This window comes from Mauremys mutica, chromosome 1 (assembly GCF_020497125.1).
Source record: "Mauremys mutica isolate MM-2020 ecotype Southern chromosome 1, ASM2049712v1, whole genome shotgun sequence".
Lineage (NCBI taxonomy): Eukaryota > Metazoa > Chordata > Testudines > Geoemydidae > Mauremys > Mauremys mutica.
Genome location: NC_059072.1, coordinates 48,323,520 through 48,348,217, shown reverse-complemented (window position 1 = coordinate 48,348,217; position 24,698 = coordinate 48,323,520). Strand labels below are relative to the sequence as shown.

Sequence of the window (24,698 nt, the reverse complement as noted above, 5' to 3'; positions counted from 1 at the left end):
GCAGAGCAGGGGGCCACTTCTCAGTTGGGAACCTCTTTTTCCAACCTAGTGTTAGTTTTTCTGGGAATGAAATAAATAGAGGGAGAGACTTTGAGCTATTCAGTATTTCAAGTACTAGCTTGGCGATGCATGACCCTGACGGCATTATTAATCCACTTCAAGAAAATGCTCTAATTGTGCAGCCAAGCCTGGAGTTTTTCCTAAGGCTAAAAAAGGAATCAGTATTTAGGAGGACTGATGCATAGAGGCTGTTTCCTAAGACCTAGCTGGCTGGGTCTGCTAGGGTGTGGCTGGCAAAGCTCACAATAGCCTGTAATACCGAATGGACAGAATATGTGCCAGGTAAGTCAATTACTGTTTGTTTTAGCATTTGTAGCCATAAAGTATGATCTCATGTGAGGTGACGACTTCTTAAATAGTGTTAGAGACCTTCTGGCAGTCCAGATAGAGGTTACTAAATACTTTATGGCATGAGTGTAACTATTTTTCTGACTAGCTGGGTGTTACACTATCCCCTTATGAAAAAATAAATGAAGTTAATCTCTAAATTACTACTAGTGAAAAAATAAGGGAGCTATGATGAGTGCTGGAGTCACCTTGCAAGGGAAGGAGTCCAAATGTAAGCTCTCGTGATTTCATATTACTGTTTTTTGCTATTGGATATTCTTTCAGTGACTTTTGGTCCAGATTATAACAAGGAAAAATCCTACTTTACTGACTTGATTAAAAATCAGTGCATTTCTGAAAGCCAGTTTCTTTTTATTTCATTGTCTTTGTGCTTTTTAGGGCAAAAGATGCAGAAAACTAGATAAGTGTTCTTAATAAAGACGAGATAGATGTATGTATACAAAGTAAATACATGGAAACAAGGTAAGCAACAACACAACAAAAAGCACAGGTAAAACTAACCTAGCTGCCTCTTGGTTATTTTCTCACATCTTTATGCACTGTCAAAAACCAAATGAAATATTATGGAAACTATTATTGTGCAATCAGCTTTTCACAGAGCCAAGGAGTATCTCTGGCCTTATTTGGTACTTTTCTGACATTATATTTTGGCTAACTTTGTTTAAATTATAGACCGATTTAACGTATTAAATCATGTTCTGTAGGAGCAGCGCACTTCAGAATGTACATAACTACTGTTTTTTCCATTAGGAATAAAAGCTAGAGCACTAATAAGTGGACTAAAGAAGCAGCTCCATTTTCTCAGTAATTGATCTCTCCTCAAGCCATTACACCAGTAGTTATATTTAAATAGATACAAAAAGACAAATGTCATCCCTTTTTAGGGCTGAATTGTTTTCTGAAAACTAAATTAGTGCATTAATCCACGTTGAGGCAAAACAGACATCTGTATTTATGCTACACTTCAGATTATACTTAAGAAAAAAATTTTAAAAGCACAACACCATCATTTTCTATAACATATAAAGCTTTGAGTAAACAGCACAACCAGAGGAATTCAGCTGCAAGTTAAAGTGACACAGCCACTTTAAATGTTTAAATAAAAGAACTGTTTATTAAATATCAGCTTCACAAGAAGAGAATTTTAAACTTTATGAATAACCATTATGACATCATCCTACGTCAGACTTAGGGTTGTATTTATAAATGCATCTGTCTAATCTACCTAATGCATCTGGATTGTTACTTATAATGCACTCATTACTTTGGTATCTAGCCATCCTGCCCTCCTCAAAAAACACACACCACCATCAGCCTCACTGTGGAACATGATACAAATGCAGGTTATATCAGCATCACAACTGCCAGCTGGTGCCTTCCACATTGCCTTTTCTCTCATTTCTCATCATGACATGACCTAAAAAGCCACCATAGACCAAGGTTGCATCTACTCTATAGATCCCCTACTAGGAGCAGCTGGCATAATTAGCATTGTGCCATGCTGCTTGCTACTAGAATTCCAGAATAGAAGTCAATTGGAATTTTGTCATTACTTCAATAGAAGCAGGACTGAGCCTTCAACAGCTGCTGTGATGTGGCCAAGATCCAAAGGATCCTATATTAATCTTCCTTTCCCTGTAATAATGTCTCAGCAAACAATAGCAGTAGTAAAATTTAAAAAAAACCCAACACATTAGAAGTAAGACATATGTGGCTTCTCTAGGAGAAAACAGAACACTTTGCATCTGACAATTATTTAAGAATAGTTTGTGTGTGAGAGAATATGAGATGCTTAAATCAGTGAAATAAAAAAATAATCTGCCAAATTACTGGTAAATGCCATATAGGGCAGTTTAACTGTGTATATGTAGTCATGTCCCATCCCACTCCCAAGATTACAGGAAAATATGAGAAGCAAAAATATATATGGGACTTACTCGTTTGAGTACTTTAGGATGAAAGGCAAAAGCCTGACTCTTAAATGTTTATGTCTGTACCTAACTTAGTTTGGGACCACAATCTACATTTTCAAAGACTGCTAAGAAGAAGAATACTAATATTTTGAATCACACCATTTTTGTTGGTAGCAACTACACAAAAATCACTGAGACACAAAGAAGCACAACAAGACACCATGACTCCAAGTTCTGTTTTCAGTTGTACTGGTGTAAATATGGAGATAAATCCATTGGTTCGATCCATTAACTTCATTTGCTCCAGATTTGCACGGATATAACAAAGTAGAATTTGGCAGTATAACATATATAGTACACCGTTTCTTTTCACAGGTTCTACTCTAATAGTGATTGGCCTAGCTAGTGTTTGGAAAAGTTGGTACAATGTTTAAAATATGCAGAGCAACTAAATTTAAACTAACTTTAAAGAGTGCAAGATGAAGCCCTTAGGCTGATTTGCAACACTGCCTCTTAGAAGTTGAAATATTAATTTCTTGACAAGTCAGTCTGATTCCCTCCACCCTCTTTGTAAACAGGAACAATTGACACACCTTCCTAGTTTATATCCACTTTCTTTACAAATTTCAAGAGTTCAGAGAGTAACTATGACACACAAAAATGTTTTACTTTAAACAATCAGGAAAGGTGGAATATATTGCTTCAGATCTAAATAAATAGAACAGCTGCTTCCACGCCAAGAGCCTTATCCAAAACCCGTTTTATTAAATGGAAAGGTTCTCAGGGCCCAATCCAATAAGCATGCTCAGAGCTTGCCTACTGAATCGAGCCCCTGTGGACAAGCTTACACAAAACAGCTGGAGGAGGAGAACTTCTCTCAGAACTTTTAGCCCAGTGATTAGGGAAACCCCCAGTTCAAATCACCTCTGCTTGAGGGGGGGAAAAAGGAGTTTGAACAGGGATTTGTCACCTCTCAGGTGAGTGCCCTCACCATTGGGCTATTCTGATGGGGATGGCTCCCTCAATCTCTCCTGTTGAAGCTTTAAAAAGTCATTGGAGCAGGGGAACTCAAACCTGGATCATCCACTTCCCAACCGAGTGCACAAACCACCAGGCTACAGAGGCATGCATACTTGATTTTTCTTCTTTCATTAATTATCCATAGAGGTACCATAGAGCTGATAACCCAAAGAAAAAGGAGTCACCTCCCTGCAGCCCACACTTAGGCACTGAACTCTTTGAGAGATGTGTAATCTGTAATTTAGGACACACCCTCACTGGAATCCCCCATAGGCACCCATAGGATTGTGTAAACTACTGCCCAGGTGCCAGACTCAGGCTTTGTGAATCTGGCTGATTTTATAGGCACCTAAAAGTTAGGTGCCTACGTCTGGGATTTAGGCAGCTAGGGTGGAATCCACAAAGCTATGTAGGCACCTGCGTTCCCCACTACAACACACAAAACTCCCACCAAACCCTGTAGGCACCAAAACTTACTTAGTGCCCAAGTTTTTGCCCCTGGGCATGCGCATTGCTACCTCACTCTAGGCATCCAGCCTCCTATCTCCAGCCTAAGTCCCAATGAGGGACCCGGGAACATAGGCATTTGGCCACCTAACTTGCCCATGGGGCTTCATCTGGCAGGCATGCTCAGAGGGCACCTACAGGTGTCAGGCCCCATTTAAAAGCTACCCAAAGGAGATGGAACCCACCCTAAAACTTTTAGCCCAGTGGTTAGACTAGTCACCAGGGGTGTGGGCAACTGTGATGATTCTCAGGGTACCTAGGAGCAGTACCAGGTTTACAAGGGCACCAATGGCACCATGGCACAGGGCCCGCCCTCAGAAGGGGCCCTGCTCCACCCACGCTCAGCCTCTTCCCCCTGAGACCCCACCTGCTGCTCACTCCTCTCCCCTCCCCACTGTGCGAGCGATTGAGGAGGCCTCGGAGGGAAGAGGCTGAGTAGGGGACAGGGTCATGGTCCGGACACCGGGGCCCACCAAAGTTTAATCCGGCCCTGCCTGGGACTGTGAATCACCTTGTTACCCCCTGGCTTGTGGTAATTGGCTCTTAGCTCCCTAACACCACCAGCCTCTGTCACCCATGCACCGCCTCCCTCCCCCCCATGCTATGTAAGCCCTGGTTTTGCCTTGCAGGTTAACAAGAGGTGACGCTCAGTCCCCGAGTCCGCTGAAGCATTCCCCTGTAATATCTAGCTCCTGACAATAGCTACTCACAGAAATCCCAGATCTTCTTCCACTAAAGGAGCCGTGTACCCCCGTTTTACCTTAAATCACCACTCCTGTATAACACACAACACTTGTAATGAAACAAAAGAAGGTTTATCTAAGAAAGAATAGAGACTCCACTAGAAACAAGTGACAGTGATGGAAACAAATGGTTACATTACAAAACAAACTAATAAAACGTGAACTAGGCCCTACACTTATTAACAGTTATCTTTCCCATCTAATAAAGTAGGATTTCCCCCCAAAGTTCCATCTGTTGCAGTGCTGGCTGTCATCACAGGAACCAGGATCTAATCTTCCATGAAAACACTCCCATTCAACAATATATCACCTCAGTGAATGGATATAGAGTGCTTCTTTCCACTCTCAGGAGAGTGCTCTAACAACTGAGCTCTGGGATAGTCTGATGCAGGGCTCTCTCAATAGATCGAGTTGAAGCTGTTCCACTGTGGATAAATCCTTAAATGGTCAGTGGACCACAGAGAGAAAGAGTGGGAACGACTCTGTACTCCAGTGGTCCCAGGTACTAGGAGACCATGTGTTGAGTCTCCCCTGTGCCAATCACTTTTTATTTCTCTCTTCACCAGGAGAGACTGAGGGAGCATCTATCAAAGAGCTCAGTGGTTAGAGAAGTCTCCTGAGACGTGGGACACCCCTGTCCAAATCCTTTCTTCTCTGGCAGGGTTGGGGGAATTGAACCTGGGTTTTCCACCTCCCAGATGAGTGCTCTAGCCACTGGGATAAAAAAAGCTATAAGGTGGGCACCACCTCTACCTTTGTGTGGTGCAAGGCAGGCACATAACTCTTTCCCACAAGAAACTACATAGGCACCTATGCACAGAGACAGGTCCCAGATGTGGATCACTAGCAGAGCTAGGCACCTCCCTGCAGCCAGGATTTAAGTGCCTATTTCTGAGAAAGTGGCAAGGCTTAACACATCAGCATCTCCCATTAGTCAGTTCAGGCATGCTCTTTTGTAGATCACATTTTATCTCTCCCCATTCTATAGAGAGTCTAGGTGTCTAACTCTTCTTTGTGGATCACAGGGCTCTTCTTGTGATTTTGTAGGTGCCTACAAATTAGGCAAGTGTTTCAATGCCTAATTCCTTTTGTGGACTCCACCCCTAAGTACTTTCGTAAATCCCATTGTTAATGGAATTTTTAGAAGTGCCCGGGTATGTGGGTGCCGAATGCCAATGGAGTTTTATGCACCTACATACCTTGAAAAATCTGGCTCTAAATCCCCCAGTGCCTAACTCCCCAATTTTCTAATTGCCTCTAGGCACTACTAGAATACAAATTATAACAAATAATACAATAAACAAACCACAAAAGAGCAAAAAGTGATGCCCCAGCCAAGCCGCCTGCAATTAGCCAGATGACCCAAACTGTAGCATAGACAGAGCCAAAAATCTAACCCGCTGACATTTTCTTTAAACATAGCTTGTGTCATCTTGACATTTGGTTGAGCTGATTTGTCATCCTTGGACCGCAGTGATTAATTGGTGAAATTCCTTAGAGTGGGGCAAGCTGCCCGAAGGCAGTAGAGCTGAAGGGAGAGGAAATACATTTATCAAAGGACAAGACAAATCCCAGAAAACAGAGCCTGGGAAGTTATCGAACATGTGAGGTCAGTTTTAGAGAGGCGGGCACTGATCCTGTCTCCTGCCAAAATACATCACTAGATGTCAGGCCATTTCCCCTTCTTTGGGAGGAACCAAACTTCCAGGGGGATTTGCCCAAAGCTGGAGACTTGTGCCAGCAAATACCTACTCCATGACCTTATCAGCTGACAGTCTGTGAATGATTCAAAAGCCCAACTCACAAACCCCTCTGCCCCCATCCAACTTCGCAGCTCCTCCCAGACCAGCACCAGGCTCCGAGCACGCAGAGAGCTGCCTGGTTCTGCCGCTGCGGCTGCACAGCGCTGAACCGGGGAGGCGCCACACCCTCCGAGTCGGGCCTTTTGCAAGCCCCAGGCTGCTGCTCAGCCGGCAAGCGAGCAGGAGCCCGGTGTGAGACTCTGATTGGCTCGCAGGCCAGCGGCCCGCTACACCGGGATTGGCTGGGGAGCGGCCTTTGTTCCCTTGCCACGCCCTCGGCGGCAGCGGCAGCCGCAGGGCAGCGGAAGTTTGAGTGCGAGAGCTGCTCTGGCTGGGTGCAAGCGGGCGTGGGGCTAGCGCAGCCCTACCCACATCCGCGTGCCCCGGTGAGCGGCTGCCGCTGCACCCTCGCTCGCGCAGCCTTGTTCCTAGCGGAGGGAGACAATGGACTTGGAGAGCAAAGTGAAAAAGGTAAGGGCGGGGTGTGCTGCCCCGGGCGGGCTGCTGGCTTACCTGCCCCGGGCGCTCCTGGGGCGGACAACGCCCCAGCTCCTCATTGTTCTTTTCCTGTATAGCAGCAGCCCCGGCTGCTCTGCTCTCCTCTCCCTCCCTCCTATCCATTGCAGCCGCTGTCCTGGCTGCAGTGTCTGATCGGGAGGGGATAGATAAGCTCACTACACAGGCGTATCCATCTCCTATTTCAGCCATAGCTAACGGAGTGGGACCCCCACCCACTACCACCAAAATCTTATGTTGGGCAGGATCTGCTTGAATGATGTTGAAGCAGCAAAGAATCCTGTGGCACCTTATATATAGACTAACAGACGTTTTGCAAAACGTCTGTTAGTCTATAAGGTGCCACAGGATTCTTTGCTGCTTCTACAGAACCAGACTAACACGGCTACCCCTCTGATACTTGAATGATGTTGACTTTTCCCTCAAGCTGCTGCTGTCTTCTCAAGGGAGAGAGAGTTGTGCCAGTTAATCGGGGTTCTTTGAGTTGGCTCCGATTAGAATACGAGGTGAAGATCTCCAAACCCACAGAGCATGATGCCTGCCCCCTCCCTTGTTCTCGCTCACATTTGCTAGCTTTGCTGTTAGCCTTCAAAGATTCTTAAATGTGGGTAGTGGCCGGGATGTGTGAAAGTGGTGGCTTGGAGGAAGTTGGTAACTTGTTTCCGTTTCTTAAAGTAGAAGATTATAGGAAGGGTTGTTTAATGTGACCAGATTAAACTCGTACAAAATGAGAGGCACTGAATGACTAGTTTACTAACTTACTTACTGCCATCACCCACTGTCCTTCCCCAGCCCCCAAACCAAAGAAGGTTTTTCTCCACCTGCAGTGGCAATTGTTTAAATACAGAAAATTGCTCTCCAGACTGCAGGCCTATGATCCTGCAGCCCATAAATTTTTTTTATCTGATAGGAAAAACCAAGAGTGTTAGTGCCATATTACAACAATTGAACCCTGAAAAAATAAAAATACCTGACATGCTAATCTGTGTTCATGTAAATGCCATGTATGAAGGGCATCTTCAATTAAATCTTTAGCTCAGTCAGTCAGTATAATTTAAGGATACTCTAAAGACCAATTGACTCATTTTGGGGAGAATATTCCATTTTGAGTCAGTTATGGATTTCATTTTCTGTATGTCTTGTCCATTGATGACCTTGTTTTATTAACATGGAAAACAGGTTCTTTGCTATGTGATATCAAACTTTTCTTTGGGACATCACAATTATTTGATTTGGAGATAAGTAAGAGAAGCAGATGGAGAGTCAAAGTTTTAGTTTAATGCAAATTTCTTAAGTAATGAATTTTGGAAAGGCAGATGGAATATCATATACACCTCTACTCTGCTATAACACGAATTCTGATATAACTCAGTGAAGCAGCGGTCCGGGGGGGCGGGGCTGCACACTCCAGCAGATCAAAGCAAGTTTGATATAACGTGGTTTCACCTATAACGCAGTAAGATTTTTTGGCTCCCGAGGACAGCGTTCTATCAGGGTTGAGGTGTATGTGGAATTCTGTAACAAGGATGCCTTATATAGATTTTTGAGGAGTCATTGATTTTTTTCTAGTGTGCTCTCAATTTAAAACTGTCCTATTTAAAAAGGAACCTTGCCATTTCATTATATCTACTTCAGTGGTTCTCAAACTGTAGGTTGGGACCCCAGAGTGGGTCAGGACCCCATTTTAATGGGGTTGCCAGGGCTGGCTTAGACGTACTGGGGCCCAAAGCTGAAGCCCGAACCCCACTGCCTGAGGTTGAAGCCTCAGGGCTTCAACCCTGGGTGGTGGGGCTCAGGTTACAGGCCACCTGCCTGGGGCTGAAGCCTTTGGCCTTCTGCTTTGGCCCCCCAGCTCACGGTGCTGCAGCTCAGGCTTTGGCCCCTCCTCCTGGGGTCATGTAATAATTTTTGTTGTCTAAAGGGGGTTGTGGTGCAATGAAGTTTGAGAACCCCGCTCTAGTGACAAATGCATGTGTGATAAACCTGGAAGCATCTTAAATAGTTGTGTCAAAACTTGTCTTGAGGAACAAAGGTTGTGTTCAAGTGTGACTGTTTGACATTTTTGCTGTACTGTATTTGGCTAGGTACAGGGATTTATAAATGATTTTATTGTTTTTTATCCAAACCTGCAGACATCCAAAATGTTCCTTTATTTAGAAATAAGTGGAAATGTTTATAAGAGATTTAAGAAATATTGGTCTATTAGAGAGAAACTTACCAAAATGACAGGGGTGTCATGAGACTGTGGGTTAACAACTCATTTCTGACTCCTAGTCAAATATAACCAATTTGCCTAACTCTTCACCACACATTAACTCAGTGTAAGGTTGAGATGTAATCTATAAAAATCGGGCTTTTCATAGAGAATCTGCATACAACATTACTTAGGTTCCCATCCTGCAGTTGACTGTGGGTGGGTGCAGCCACAGAGATTCATTGATTTTAATGGAGCTATACAGCGTGGCAGAGATGTGCCTTCACAGTCTCTTGTATGATGGAACCTTAATTAGTAAAAAAAAAATCCCAAACTTTTTGAATGCAGTTATGAAATGCACTCTAAGCCCCTGTACAATATTTAGATGTTTGACAACTTCAGGGTCCCCATTCTTTCTGAAATATTACTTCACCTTTGTGTAAGATGAGCTGGGGGAAGAGTAAATCTAAAAATTTCATACCTATGTTTTCATACTTTAGATCAGTTATGAAAACCGATGGAACCTGATAACACCTACTTTTGCTTAATAGTTTGGTATTGGTTTGAGCAAAATTGTCATGGGTGAGCACCGGCTCTAAATCATACAATAAGTAATGGAAATAGTGAAAGACAATATTACATGCAGGGCTTTTCTGTTTGTTCTGTCTTGTTTTTACCCAACTTTCACTTTTCTCTCTGACTCCCAAGCTAGTCTTTCACCAAAGACTCTTCTGCAGATATCTGAGATCTACAAACTTTGAAGTTGACACAATAAAAAAAAAAGCAGCATAGCTGCATTTTCATAAATTAACCGTATGAAGTCAGGGATATGGAAGACTCCTCACAACCCTCCCAAATGTATACATTAATAAACTCTCCATCGTTCTGTTTATCACCTCACCTCAATTTTTAAAAACAGATGAATAAATTTACATTTCTCAAAAGAAAGTGGCCCCCTGACAGATCAACAAGATGAACTGAAAGCTTCATTGCGTGATCCTGTGTTTAGTAGTAAATCACCAGCCCTCGTTGTGCAACTGCTTGTCTTTCCCTAATGGGGGAGGGGGGAGAATAGTGTTTTGATTAAAATTGTTTTATATTGCCATGAATTTACAAAAGGCCACAGCCCTGAATTTCCACATTACACAACAAATGAATCCCTGCTGTCTCCTTTCTTCCTAAGGCCTTCTCTACTCTGTATTGAACCCTGTTTTATTTTCTCCAATTTCTCGCCAAGCCCCTTTTCACTCTATTTTCTTAGCATTGTTCTCCAACTGTCTGTCAAAAACAATCAAAACTAACAATGCCAGTCAGGTTTTCCACCCCAGAGTTAAGGTAATTGAGTAATCACTATCTTCAGACTGAAGAACATATTCTTATTTTCTCAGGGAGAAACTTGGCCTGGTGTTTAGTCAGAAGTCAGATATGGATGTGGTTGTATCTGGTGCCCTAAATCTACTGTGTAGTTGTGCACAACAGTAGTTCATGGTCCTGAAAGAGTTTGGTTCTAAAAAGAACAAGGGACAATGGACTGAGCAGAGTGTGGCATGAAAACTCCAAAAAAAAAAAAAAAAAAAAAAAAAAAAAAAAAAGATAGTGTTGATAGATGCTAGAAATGGAAAAGAGACATCCCTTGACAATTCAGTATTGGTTTTTCTACAATATATTGAGTATCTTGTTTACTCTGCTACTAAATACATCAAGTGATGAAGCTTCTAGGGCTCGTCTCAAGCTCTAAAGAACAAAATCAGCGCTTATTCTTCCTCCCTACTCTCACACACTGTTTTTCCTGTCCGTCAATGGTTATTAGGCAAGATGGACAGGGATGCAAAATCATGCTCTGAAGTGTCCATAGCCTCTGTTTGCCGGAAGCTGGGAATGGGCAATAGGGGATGGATCACTTGATTATCTGTTCTGTTCATTTCCTGTGAAGCACCTGGCATTGGCCACTGTCGGCAGACAAGATAGTGGGCTAGATGGACCATTGGTCTGACGCCGCATGGCCATTTTTATGAAATTTCATTGCTTTTAATTTAAACTAAAATAATAAAGCAAATGCTCACTGAATTGCCAAATTGGTTCAAGTGTGGGTTTTATTTTTTTAAACTGGTTCCAATACACTATTTTAGGGATTTGCTTTGATGTAACTAGATCCATTTTAACAATAGGTACACTGGCACAGCTTTAAGAGAATATCTATGCTGGACAATTAACCAGGGCTCTTACCCAGGTTTTAGCCTTAACCCCTGTATCATCTATCCAGGTTTGGAGGTGCTTTAAGTCCAAGCTAGCTGGCTGAGTGGGGGCCATGGGTTAGAGCCTCGGCTCCACTTTAAGTTGGGCTGGTACCTGCTCACTTTCCAGAGAGAGGATACAGGCCAAAAAAAAAAAAACTGAATGCTATGCACATCCCACAGTTTCTCTCTTCCCATCTCCCCCGCCCTCAAGGATAGGCAAGTGTTCTCACAATTGACTGGGAAAGTTCCTAGTGCATCTCAGAACAAAGAACCATGGGATGTTCCCCAGACACACTCAGGCAAGTGCACAAATGGTGAGGATGCAGTAATGTGGGTAGATCTTTGAAGTGGGGAAGATCACACCCAGGCATAGCCTAATATACACAAGCCCAGAGGCTCTACTTCCCCTCCAAACCAAGAGCTGTGAGATGGAGGATACAAAGTAGCAGGAAGCTGTGCTCTCGATCCACACCCTTCTCTTAAAACAGTTCTGTAGTTCAGTTATTTTAAAATCCTCTTTGAGAACTGCAGTGGAGAATCTAGGGGCACAAGCAATTTGGGATTGGGCTCTGGCTTTTTCATCTTAACTGTCTTCATCTGCCTGCTCTGTAGTACTCATTTCAGCTCCCTCTGAGCACTGTAAAATTATTCAGCTGTCTTTAACTCATTTGGCAATCACTAACTGAATCTTCTTTGTGTGTGATTGTGATATTACCAAGCCATGAGCTCAAAGATTGAATCAGCATCCCAGAATTCAAGAGATTTGCCCTAAAAACCATGAAATAATTTTAAAAAGAATAAACATGGTAGGGGTTTTTTAGTCTGTATCCTAGTTTCTGAACTGCTTCCATTGTGTGTTTTGTGACAATTGCAAGCTGAATTTTCAACCTGTAAACCACAGGCTGAATGTGAACATACAAAAATGCAGGTCTCTGCTCTCTCTCCTCCCCAGTCCCTTGTCTTCTCCAGCAGCTGCTCTCCAGGCTACAGGGGAAGGGACTTCCCTTGGGCTGTTACCTCCATTAACAACTCCTCCCTGCACTGTATTGGGGGAGGGAAGCCTTTGCTTCCCAGCTAAGAGGAGTTCCTGAGCTAGCTACCTGTGTACTCATGAGATTGAGTCCCCCAAAACTGCCTTGAAATTGCAACACTGACAATATTCCAACTACTGTTATAATTAAAAATGGTTCTCTTCTTTTTAACTTCTTAATTTCACTGTTTATAAATATATAAAAATTTCATCTTTCCACTCTACTCCCCACAACATTACTTTAATAAAGTTTTTTAAAAAAAAATTGAATTAAACTAGGGATAATGAAAATGCCTTGTATCTAGAGAGGGGACTGGAAGATTATACAATAGAAGTAACCTAAAAGAAATACAGTACGCTGAATATTTGAGGACATTAGGCATATGTATTTGATAGAAATAGTAGTTTTAGTCTTGTTCTAAACTTACACTTATGTTCCCATAGTAAAGTTAAACTGTTCAGTTTTCTTCCTTTAACTCCCTGTTAAGAGCTTTGTTCTAAGGCTGTCGTCTACACTGGCACTTTCTCTGCCAACAAAGTTGCTGCTGCTCGAGGGAGGAGGAGGAGGAGGTAGTTTGTCGCACGGCAGGAAAGAGTTCTTCTGCGGACAAACAGCAGCTACACTGCACGCCTTTTAGTGGCACGGCTGTAGCGGCACAGCTGTGTCGCTAAAAGCCTCAGTGTAGCCATAGCCAAAGGGCTTGGCTACACTTACAAATTTGCAGCGCTGCAGCAGGGTGTGAAAACACACCCTCTGCAGCGCTGCAAATTGCGGCGCTACAAAGCGCCAGTGTAGTCAAAGCCCCAGCGCTGGGAGCCGCGCTCCCAGCGCTGTCCGTTATTCCCCACAGGGAAGTGGAGTACGGACAGCGCTGGGAGAGTTTTCTCCCAGCGCTGGTGCTTTGATTACACTTAGCGCTTCAAAGCGCTGCCGCGGCAGCGCTTTGAAATGCAAGTGTAGCCATAGCCTAAGTCTGAATTGGCTTTGCCCTGTCTGTTACATTGGTGAACTTTGTAAAATGAGTCAGTAGGTCATAGTCCATCCTGCATTACAAACCATGTGATAATGCTGTAAGCATGGCTTTCCAGAGGAAAGGAAAAGCTGTCAGAGTACTATTATTCTGTACATCTTCCGTGTACTTGCTTTGTAAAAATGTCTACATAGTTATGTTAGAAAAAGATCAAAGCACTGCTCTTAAATGTGGAATGTCTGCTTTCTCCCTCCTCCCCCCCCAAAAAAAGTTGTAAAACTGAATGCAAATGGAGAAACAACTTTGGAAGTCATTAGTAAAGGTATTTGAGAAAAAGCTCAACACTAACTTGACACTTAAAGTACACATGGGAGCAGTTTACTTTCTGTGTTTTTTAGGACATGGTTCAGTAATTGCTCTTGAAATACACTTCCTGTTTGTGACAGTTCTGTTTGGTTACTACTGCCATAGAAACCAGTTACAACAGAAAGCTCATCACTGTCAATGTAGTGTAGTGTTCCTTCCCCCTTCCCCCCCCCTTGCAAAAAAATCCATTTATCTTTTCAGTGCAAATTAACAATTTTGCCTGCAAGGAAAAAAAACTAAACTGAAAGGAGGTGGAAGGGGACAATGACTCTAATTCCATTTTTTGGAAATTGATCTTAGAGCAATTTCTTTTCTTCATTTGAAGAAAATAAAAATAAGGAAATGCTCACATGGTGCATCCTGACTGGCTGTCTGGAATGTGTGTTCTGCCAATCAGCAAATCACTTCTGAAGTGAAAAAGTTGTCCTATGCTTAGGCTAAGATGCTAAAAGACGATTACCTCCAAGTGTGTTTGGAAAAGATAATGTGCAATTCTTTCCTTACAAGCAAAAGTAATGAGGCCCAAACAACAAAATCACTAATAATGTTTGGTGCTGAGATTTGTTAAGAGAATAATGGTTAACATCCTCCTTTGTAATAAAGAACAGATCTGTCAGATTCATAATGGTTTTTTTTTATACTGAAACTGAACAAAGCATGAGAGGAACTTGAAGGAAAAATATTTATTTTCTTTACTAAATACACTAAATCAAGCACCCCTCCTTTAGGATTGTATTTAAAAAGTCTCTCCTGACACAATTGTCCATTTTAAATTGATTGCATAGATGATTGTTGTTCAGGATGCAAGCTACCAAACTCACTAAAGTGGAAATAAACAAACGGTTGGCTGTGCTGCTTTGTGTGTATGTGGCTAGTTAGTTTTTTCCTATGCCCCCTCCCCACCCTCTCAAAGATAAGTACTCAGAGAGAAAAATCACTAGAATCTAATTGAAAGATGGACGATGGCTTTGTATTGTGTTATGACCATGGTTATAATTCCCACATCTGACAGCTGGAGGTGTATGTAGCCAGCAAATACTTGTACAAGTTGAATAAACACAACTAGCATTCTTTGACAATTTTAAGAAGTAAGTCTCCTTAATAGCCTTAAGCTTTATCGCCAGGCAGTGTACCAATGCCTTAATGTTTACATTCTGACTCTTACATAGAATTTTTAGCTAGAGAATGTTGTAACAAGTGAGTTATTTCACTACTTGTGTACTAATCTTTTTTTCTGCTGCAGCCAGCTCCATGATTTATACTGTTGTCTGTGCTGGTATGATCATCCTCACTAATGTTCTTATTAGATACAAACATTTTTGGGCATCTCTTAATATTGTTAAATGGATTTTTTCCACAAATGCTCTTAAATCATAAATGTGTGACTGGAAAGGGACCTCAGTAGGTCCCTTGCACTCAAGGCAGGACTACATAATAACTAGACCATTCCTGACAGGTGTTTGTCTAACCTGTTCTTAAAAACCTCCAATGATGGAGATTCCACAATTTCTCTAGGCAATATGTTCCAACACTTAACCATCCTGACAAAGTTTTTCCTAATATCTGACCTAAACCTCCCTTGCTGCATTTTAAACCCCTTGCTTATTGTCCTATCCTCGGAGGTTAAGGAGAATAACTTCTCTCTCTTCTTTGCACTTAAACTGTTATGTCTACCCCTCAGTCTTCTCTTCTCCAGAAGAAACACAACCCAGTTTTTTCAGTATTTCCTCATATGTCATGTTTTCTAGACCTTTGATCAATTTTGTTGCTCCCTTCTGGACTTTTTCTAGTTTTTCCACTTTTTTCCTGAAATGTGGTACCAAGAACTGGACACAATACTCCAGCTAAGGAGTTATCAGTGTAGAGTTGATTAGGTCCAGTTCTGCTCAATATCCTCATCTAAATCCTAGGCAAATTTTTGGTATTTTTTAATATACCTCTGTAAAATGATCATCCTATTTTAAGACAGATTACAATCATAAAACTGTGGCATGTACAGGGGGAGGGAGGGAAGGGTGAAATAAGATGCTCCTCGTTACACATTGTGACAAAGTCCCAAGCCTGTGTTGGTGAGTCCTATGCTTCTGGGTGGCTTCAGTAGTCTTAGAAATTCAAAAAGGCCCCAGCATGACCTCCCTTTCTCAGTGTAGCAGCAAGAGTCACTACTGAGTTACTTTCATCACTAGCCAGTATGGGAGATGGGAAGGGGGAATACCCCACAGTCTCTGTTGCTCCATAGAGCTCAGTAGGCACAGTTCAGCCTCCTGCCTGGACCAAGTCATGCTTCCCTTCTCCAGGAGATCTCTGTAGAGTATGGAGGGGGGGGATGACCCAGGCCCACCCTTTACTCCAGGTTCTAGCCCAGGGACCCTAATGGTAGCAGCTGTTGGTGGCTTTCCCTTCACCACTGACACCACTTTGATTCCCTGGGCCACTTCCCCCATGGTCCCCTTTTCCTAGCTTCACCCTTACCTCAGGATTCAGCAATGCTACCTCAGCCTCCTGGAGAGCACTGGAAGGAGAGCTTTTAAATGTATAAGAGACCTTGGGTATGGCTACACTGGCGATTTGCAGCGCTGGAAAGCCTCCACCAGCGCTGCAATTAGTAAGTGGCCACACCTGCAGGGCACTTCCAGTGCTGCAACTCCCTGGCTGCAGCGCTGGCCGTACACCTCACTCGGCATGGGGAATAAGGATTCCAGCGCTGGTGCTGCAGCGCTGGTCATCAAGTGTGGCCACACACCAGCGCTGTGATTGGCCTCCAGGGTATAAGGTGTATCCCAGAATGCTTTTATAAATTACTCTCTTTGTTTTGTTATGCAGCCTCTCTTTGTTTTGTTGTGAACGAGCTCCGATCGGAGCTCCGAACAAACAGAGCTCCTGTTTGCTGTGATCATCTGTACCTGGCTGTAAACAATCAAATGAGAGGCAGGCAGGGAGAGTGAATGAAACAGAACGGAGGAGCTCCGTTGAACTGCTTATCTAAAAAAACAAACACTGATCACAGCAAACAGGAGCTATCTGTACCTGGCTGTGAACGATCAAATGAGAGGCAGGGGAAACAGCGTTGGATGCAGGGTTCGCAAACATTTTGTGATTTTTTCCAATCTCTTCCCCGCTCCCTGTCACAGTACACCGCGGGGAGTCCGTGTTGGAGGCAGGCTGTTTGCAATTAAGAGTTAAGACTAAGGGGTCAGAAACATGTTCTGATTTTTCAATGCAGGAAGCTAAACACACAGTGTTGGCTCCAAAAATCCCCTCTCTTTCCCCCCGCTCCCTGTCACACTAGACCCCACTCCACCCCCCTCTTTTGAAAAGCACGTTGTGACCACTTGAACGCTGGGATAGCTGCCCATAATGCATCACTCCCAACAGCGCTGCAAATACTGCAAATGTGGCCACACACCAGCGCTGGTAGCTGTGAGTGTGGCCACACACCAGCGCTGGCCCTGCACAGCTGGATGACCAGCGCTGCAAACTACCAGCGCTGCAAACCGTAAGTGTAGCCATACCCCTTGATTGGTTCCAGCTGTCTCCATTAGCCTAACAGCCTTAACTGGTTAATTGGCATCAGGTGTCTTAATTGACCTGGAGTAGCCTTTGTTTGGCTATCCAGGGAATAAGGGCCTGCTCATTCTGAAGGCTGATATACCTGTCTTCCAGCACTCTTATATTCTTCTGGTCTGAATCTGTCACAGACCATATACCTGCCACTAAATTTCTGGGCTTGGCTACACTGTCTTCATACAGCTGTGTAGGGAAAGCGCTGGTGTGTGGCCACACTCACAGCTACCAGCGCTGCAGTGTGGCCACATTTGCAGCATTTGCAGCGCTGTTGGGAGTGATGCATTATGGGCAGCTATCCCAGCGTTCAAGTGGCAGCAACGTGCTTTTCAAAAGGGGGGGGGGTGGAGTGTGACAGGGAGCGGTGGAGAGAGAGAGAGTGGATTTTTGGAGCCGACACTGTGTATCAGTTCCCTGCCACCTCATTTACTCTTAACTGCAAACAGCCTGCAGACCAGATAAGCAGCTGCTCCAACAGACTCCCTTTCTCCCCCCCACCCCGCAGTTTCTCTCCTCAAGCAAACATTCATCCCCCTACCTGCCTCATTCACAGCAAGGTAGTGGGTTATCTCAATTGATTGTTCACAGTCAGTTACAGATTGATCACAGCAAACAGGAGCTGTGTTTGTTTTTTAGATAAGCAGCTCCTGGAGCCCCGAGTTCACAACAAAACAAAGAGAGGCATCATAACAAAACAAGAGAGTAATTTTAGTTAAAAGCATTCTGGGATATCTCCTAATACCCTGGAGGCCAATAACAGCGCTGGTGTGTGGCCACACTTGACAAGCAGCGCTGTAGCACCAGCACTGCAATTGTTATACCCCAAGCAGACCAGGTGCACAGCCAGTGCTTCAGCCAGGGAGTTGCAGCGCTGGATGTGCCTTGCAGGTGTGGACAGTTATTAAGTTGCAGCGCTGGAAAGCCTCCACCAGTGCTGCAACTCTCAAGTGTAGCCAAGCCCATTGGCATTGTCTCAGAAGCCTACACCTACATAGGAAAGGTCTACATCAAGACATTAACTCTTTCTATTGGTGGGTTGCCCATAAATTGTAGTTATAACTTGCAATCTTAAGAAATGAAATGGGAAATCTAACACAACTCTTATCTGTTGCTTGATTTTATTTCAAATTCCATTTCATTAAGTTTATCTACTGTAAAAGCCAATCCAACAATGAGGGTAAATGTAATCACCCGATCAAAATAGCATCAATATGGTACTCCCAGCAGCTGAATCTCTTGTGTGGATTTGTCCTCTTGTCCATGTCTTTACACTTATTTTAGACATTCCCTAAACTAAATTAGGGTCTGTTGGTGATTTGTTTTGTGTGACTTTTTCTAAAGTGTGGTGGGGCACTGTGGAAAGTTTTGTTTGGTTTATTTGTTTGTTTTTTTCTTTTTCTCCTGACTCTTCCACATCCATATGGATGAAAAGTTGATGCTTGAAGCAGAAGAACTTGTAGTTTTCTAGAAAGCTCCCAGGGACGCCTGTATAAAAGAATGAACTTAAAGTATGTTCCCTCGTGTTTGCTTTGAAGACTTGAATAATGTGGATGATTCTTCTTTCTCAAGAGCAAAATAATATATCCAAGAATACAGCATATTGAAGATTCTTCCAACATGAACTATTGTGTACCCTAATGTGACACTTCCCCTTGTGTGGATGCTTTAACAGTTGAGGAAAAACCTCTGTTTTCATTGGGTTGAGAACTTTGGACAACTTGTGAAATTCTGAAGAGATCTGAAAACAATGGAAGTATTTAGGTACCCTTTGTTTCTGGAAATTCTGGAGGTTGAAATTTTCATGGAGCTAGTTTAGTTTAGTTTCTGTGATTCATGATGGCAGCCAAATCAAATAGGCCTCAGTGGCTCCAGTATAAGAGGAGGCTTTTAAAGGAAGAGAGGCACTTAAGAGTGAGAAAGGAAGCCTTGCAGTAGAAATTCTCTAGAAATGACATTTTAAGGTAAGTCTCTTCTGTCCTTTACCTCCTTCCCCTAGCTCTTTCTCTTCAGTTAAGCATAAAGGAAAACAAAGGAAAGGTCAGAATTCTGAGCGCTAACCCCTAGGTGTGGCACTATGTTGGGAAGAGGGTGTGACTCTGACTATGCTCATCTTTAAAAAGACTTCCAAATAGCTTGTGCTACCATTCTGGTGGAATATCTCTTCTCAACTTTTTATTTGTAATAGAAATTTTCAGTTAAATTTCAGGTATCTTGACTACATCTCCTCAGATGAGGTACCACTGGACGATCTGTTTTCTTCTAAGGTGACTTCTATCTCTTTTGTACCTAACTTTAGAAGTAATAACTCTTCGGGCTTGTATTTCATAAACATAAAAAACAAAAACAAAACTAATATAGTGGTTACAAATGACTTCTTTGTTTCTAGCACTAGCACTATGCTGCATTGGTCGTCCATATTGTGCTGGGTAGGAATAATCACAAACAGCAATGGCAACTGAAAGTGATACTTGATGGTAACATGCTAAGACCTGAAATAGATTATCACCAAGGCAGGTGCGTTGCAATGTATCTGAATCCGGAAATGTCAGCATGTTCTGCACTCTAACTTGTTCCTTTCATTAGTGACTTTGGTTTATAGGCTACAGATTGAATGGTCACAGAGACTAAACTGCTCTTTTACCTTTTACGGTGAGACTACCTACTTAAACACTGAGGCACTGGGGAAACAATGTGGGGAAGTATGGACAGTGGACGCTCTTAACTTTGTTTTTAAAAACAAAAGTTCTTGATTTCCAGTGTAGTGGCCCTTTTGCAAGTGCTAAAATCTCTTAAAAATGCTGTTAGCCTGATTTAAAATCATATCTGATAAAAAGGCGGTCCGGAACTCTGAAGTCTTTCATGCCAAATTTCAGCCTCAGTCAAATATTTGCGGTCTAGTTATAAATCCCTGATAATCCAGGTTAATAGTAGACATATATTATAGCAGCCCTGAATCTCACATATGAACAAACTATTAAATGCTTACATACAGCCACTGGGGTTATAGAGTAGCAGCAAGCTTTTGCTAAAAGTTCTGAAATATATAAATGGTCAGCTGTGACAGTTGGTTCAGCTTGGAATGGAGTAGAGTAGTCTTTTAAGAACATTGCGTTGTGTGAAGAAATACTTCCTTTTATTTGTTTTAAACCTGCTGCTTATTAATTTCATTTGGTGACCCCTAGTTCTTGTGCTTATGAGAAGTAGTAAACAACACTTCCTTATCTACTTTATCTACTTTCTCAACACTTCCTTATCTACTTCTCTACTTTTGGTAGCACTTGCTTAGCTGTAACCATTTAAAACACTGTGCCCATGAGTCATGAAAGGAGCATGAAGCAGATGTTCATTATATTTATACTATCTTCCATACTCAACCTGTCCCTAAATCAGCAATCTTGTTTGAAATATCAGATTTTTTGGATAGCTTTCTTAAAAAAACATTTTCTTTAACAGCAGTTGACGTGAAGAAACCTTCCTCTGGCAGCATTTCATTTGACCTATCTATCCAGTTTCTTCCATAATTCCATTTATGGAGAAATTGATTCCATCCTCTTTTCAAACTCTCATTCTCTACTTGTGCGTATATTCAGTCCACTTCGTTATATTTTTGGATATGCTGACAGGCTAGTCTGGCATAGAGTAACGGCGCCACAGGTCCAACATAAAGTGCTGTTCAGAAGCATGCCATTTTGAGAAGAGGAATGGAGAAAATGCAATGCATTTCATTAGCTTCACTTTCCAATTTGGGGAGTGTTTGAATGCACCAAATGTGGTCTGTTGTAGTCAGCTAATGAATATTGACTGCAGTTCTGTGTATATAGTCACTCCTTACTGCTGAAGCGAAAGACGCATCTACTAAATATTCTTTGACTATATTACTTGACACATGCTGGCAAGTGCAGAGTACACATGAAGAACAAAACTCTGCAACAATTTTGTTTATGGATGCTAAATAACTATTTTGGGAGGTGGAAGGAGTAGTTCTACTGTCAACAAAGACACTGCGTATGACCATATAGTGGGGCAGAGACTAGTGCATTTCTGAACATGAATGGCAGTTGTAGCTAGACCAATTCAGACTGGAAATAAGGCACACGTTTTTAACATTGAGAGCGATTAACCATTGGAACAACTTGCTACTCACTGACAATTTTTAAATCAAGATTGGATGTTTTCTAAAGGATCTGCTCTAGGAATTATTTTGAGAAAATTTTATGGCCGGTGTTATACAGGAGGTAAGAGTAGGTGATCATAATAGTTCCTTCTGGCCTTGGAACCTGTGAATCTATATGAATTTATAGGCTTAACCTCTTTACAGAAATGTCGGAATTCTTTTTTTTTTTTTTGGCCGGGGGGTGGAAATGGAGATGGGGTTAAGTATCAAACAACTCAAATTCTCTAAAGTAACTAGTTCATGAGGACCCTAGGCTGTCCCTATCTAACTCTTTCCATATTTTTATCCATTTATCCATAAAATTTCCTCTCTACTCCCCAGGTTATATATCCAAAGATCTTATTAGCCTTTGTTGCCACAGCCATGCACTGGGAGTTCCTATTGTGTTGCGTGTTCACTATAACCCCTAAATCCTTTTCAGAGTCACTGCTTTCCAGAATGCAGTCCCCCATTGTGTAGGTATGACCTTCATTCCTTTTTCCTAAATGTTTAACTTTCATATAACTGTGTTTTTAAAAAACATATTCTGTTTCAATGGGCCAATCTGGCCAAGCGATCCAGGTCGCTTTGTATGACTACCCTGTTCTAATAATTATTTACCATTCCACCAATCTGTGTCATCTGCAGATTGTATCCCCAGTGATTGTGTTACCCTACTAGAAACACCCTGATTAGATGGATCTCAAAAAGTAGACATCAATTGGGAACCATTAGCCACTTTGTTATCCATTTAACATATGCTCTATTAATAATGCATAGTGCTAATTTTTATTCAGAATGTTATGCAGTACTAAATCAAATGCCTTACAAAAGTCTGGCATATTAAATCCACACAGTTTCCTTTATCAACCATTCTTCTGATTCTATTCTTTGATAGGTTTTGTCAAACATAATCTTATTTTGCATAAAACAAGTGCAGAATGCAGCAGAGGTTTTGTGAAATATTGTAGGCACCCAGCAATGAGGTGGACTTTGGGTGTTTAAGTTAAATGGCTCTCTTGATCAGTGGTGGGCAACCTGCTGCCTACGCCATCAGGGTAATCTGCTGGTGGGTCGCCAGACAGTTTGTTTACATTTGCACAGGCACCCGCAGCTCCCAGTGGCCACGGTTCGCAGTTCCTGGCCAATGGGAGCTGTGGGAAGCAGCGCGGGACGCAGGGATGTGCTGGCTGCCACTTCCCGCAGCTCCCATTGGCCAGGAACGGTGAACTGAGGCCACTGGGAGCTGCAGGCAGCCGTGCACATGTAAACAACTGTCTGGCCCGCCAGCAGATTACTCTGGCCGGCCACAGGTTGCCCACCACTGCTCTTGATCCTTGTTTAAAACTGGGTTTTTCCTTCATTGACTTTGTGTCTTTCATCTATGATGGCTGATAGTCGATGTGGTGTTTTGTGCAATCATGCTTGTTGGGTTCTGTTTAGTTGGACATGTTAAACTAGCACTAAAATAAATTAATCACAGATAATCATGATTAGCTGGTCAAGATAAAATGGAGATAATCATGGCTCTATAAAGAAAGGTTTGTTCATTTATCGGGTCATTGAGCTGTGCAGGAAACAGGGATGATGTAAGTGACCTTTTCTTAAATCCTAAATTCTTTTCCTCCCAGACCGGGCAATCTTCAATAAGAAAATCTTTCTCACATATTTTTTCAGATACATCTGTTGCTCTTGCCTGCAATATTAAGGCTTTTTTTCAGTGTACTATGTAAAGAAAAATGACATGCAAGTAAGTAATACTAGATATCCTCTAAAAGCTTCTAATACGAAGGTAAATAAGGTTTATTGGCATTCTGTTTTAAAGCAAGAATAAATTTTGCCTATTGTAGCATACAGGGAAAGTGATCTTGCTTAGCATTAGATTGCATTCTCTGCAGGCAATTTGAGTTAGGACTGAGAAGAATTGGGAGGGAGATTATCAAGTATTCATGAAACTCTTCACAGTTTATTTTAAGTGGCTTTTAAATCCTCTTGCTTTTGGAGAACTTCAGTAGTCCAAAGCCATGTATTTCCAAACCTCTCCCTGCCCTCAGGTTGGCTTGTGAAATCCATTTAAACTTACGCAAGTCACCTTACCTCCCCATCAGATGGGCTAGGATTTGCCAATTAAATGATCAGTGAGTTTCCCATCAGCATGTCTTATCCCTGAACCCCAGTTGGAAGGCCCCCTGCTGGGACCTGTTTTAGCCAAGTGAGCTTGATGTTAATTGTCACACTTCTATTTAATAGAGTAGAATACGGTTGAGAGAAGCCTTGTCTCTAAATCCATCATCTTCTAAACATTTGCTGAGCTCGGTTCAGGTTAGCACATCCAGTGAGAGGTAACTGACAGTGCAAACTAGGATCCATCACCTTGAATCTTCAAGGTGATGAAGGTGCAGTTAAAATTATTCAACCTTCTAATTTCACTGCTATTTTGCTGTATTATGTGAATAGCAAATATCACTCAATTGTTGGCCTTTATCATACCGCTTATTATACTCTCTTCTGTTCTTCTGCATTCCAAATTAAATACGAGCCACTTCTATTCTCTCCATATATGAAAGCATTCTCCTACCGTTTACTCTCATTGCTCTTCTCTAGATATATATTCTGTTTCTGTTGTGTCAGAGAGAGGTGGGCCAATGGTAATGACTGAGAACAGAATATGCTACACTGATTACAACACTATTGAGGATGGGATATGCCACACTTTCAGCTATTCAGTGGCTAATAACATCTAAGCAATATCCTGCATTATCCTCATGATGTTTGTATTCTTTTATTCCTGACCTCTGACTGAAGTTAACGCATATAAATGTCTTGAGGGAGTTCTTGACTGTAGTTTATATCCTTCATTTGAACATATGTACAGTTTAAATGTTTTCTGTATTTACCTTTCAAAACTAGATGGAATAGCCTTTATGGCTCTGTTCTTGGTTCAATGACTAAAATGTCATCCTCCATAAGTTGTCATTTGACTATTCAAACTTCTTTTCTTTGACACTTAAGATTTTGATCATAAAATATAAGGGAAAAATAATGGAAACTGAGATACAAAATATAATCTCTCTTTTAAAAAACAATTTTAAGTTTCATAAAAGCTTTCACTTTATTTTTAAACAGATGGGCTTAGGTCATGAACAAGGATTTGGTGCCCCATGCTTAAAATGCAAGGATAAATGTGAAGGATTTGAACTACACTTCTGGAGGTGAGTACAAGTGTGACTTGGATAAAATATAAGGCTTAATCCTACAAACGCTCATGCACATA

General features: G+C 42.1%; 1 protein-coding gene across 3 annotated transcripts in view; it reads left to right on the top strand.

Moving 5' to 3' along the window:
• The first annotated feature begins 227 nt into the window (after positions 1-227).
• Positions 228-24,698, top strand: part of TES (testin LIM domain protein) — a 48,202-nt gene continuing 23,731 nt past the window's right edge. The window contains exons 1-2 of one of the 3 annotated variants that reach the window (XM_044996914.1): positions 228-342; positions 24,551-24,636. In XM_044996914.1, coding sequence (XP_044852849.1) covers positions 334-342; positions 24,551-24,636 — 95 coding nt within the window. In that variant the 5' untranslated portion in view covers positions 228-333. Of the gene's footprint in view, positions 343-845; positions 871-6,572; positions 6,865-24,550; positions 24,637-24,698 lie in introns of those variants that run through there. The other 2 variants (XM_044996923.1, XM_044996905.1) reach the window with 2 other exon arrangements.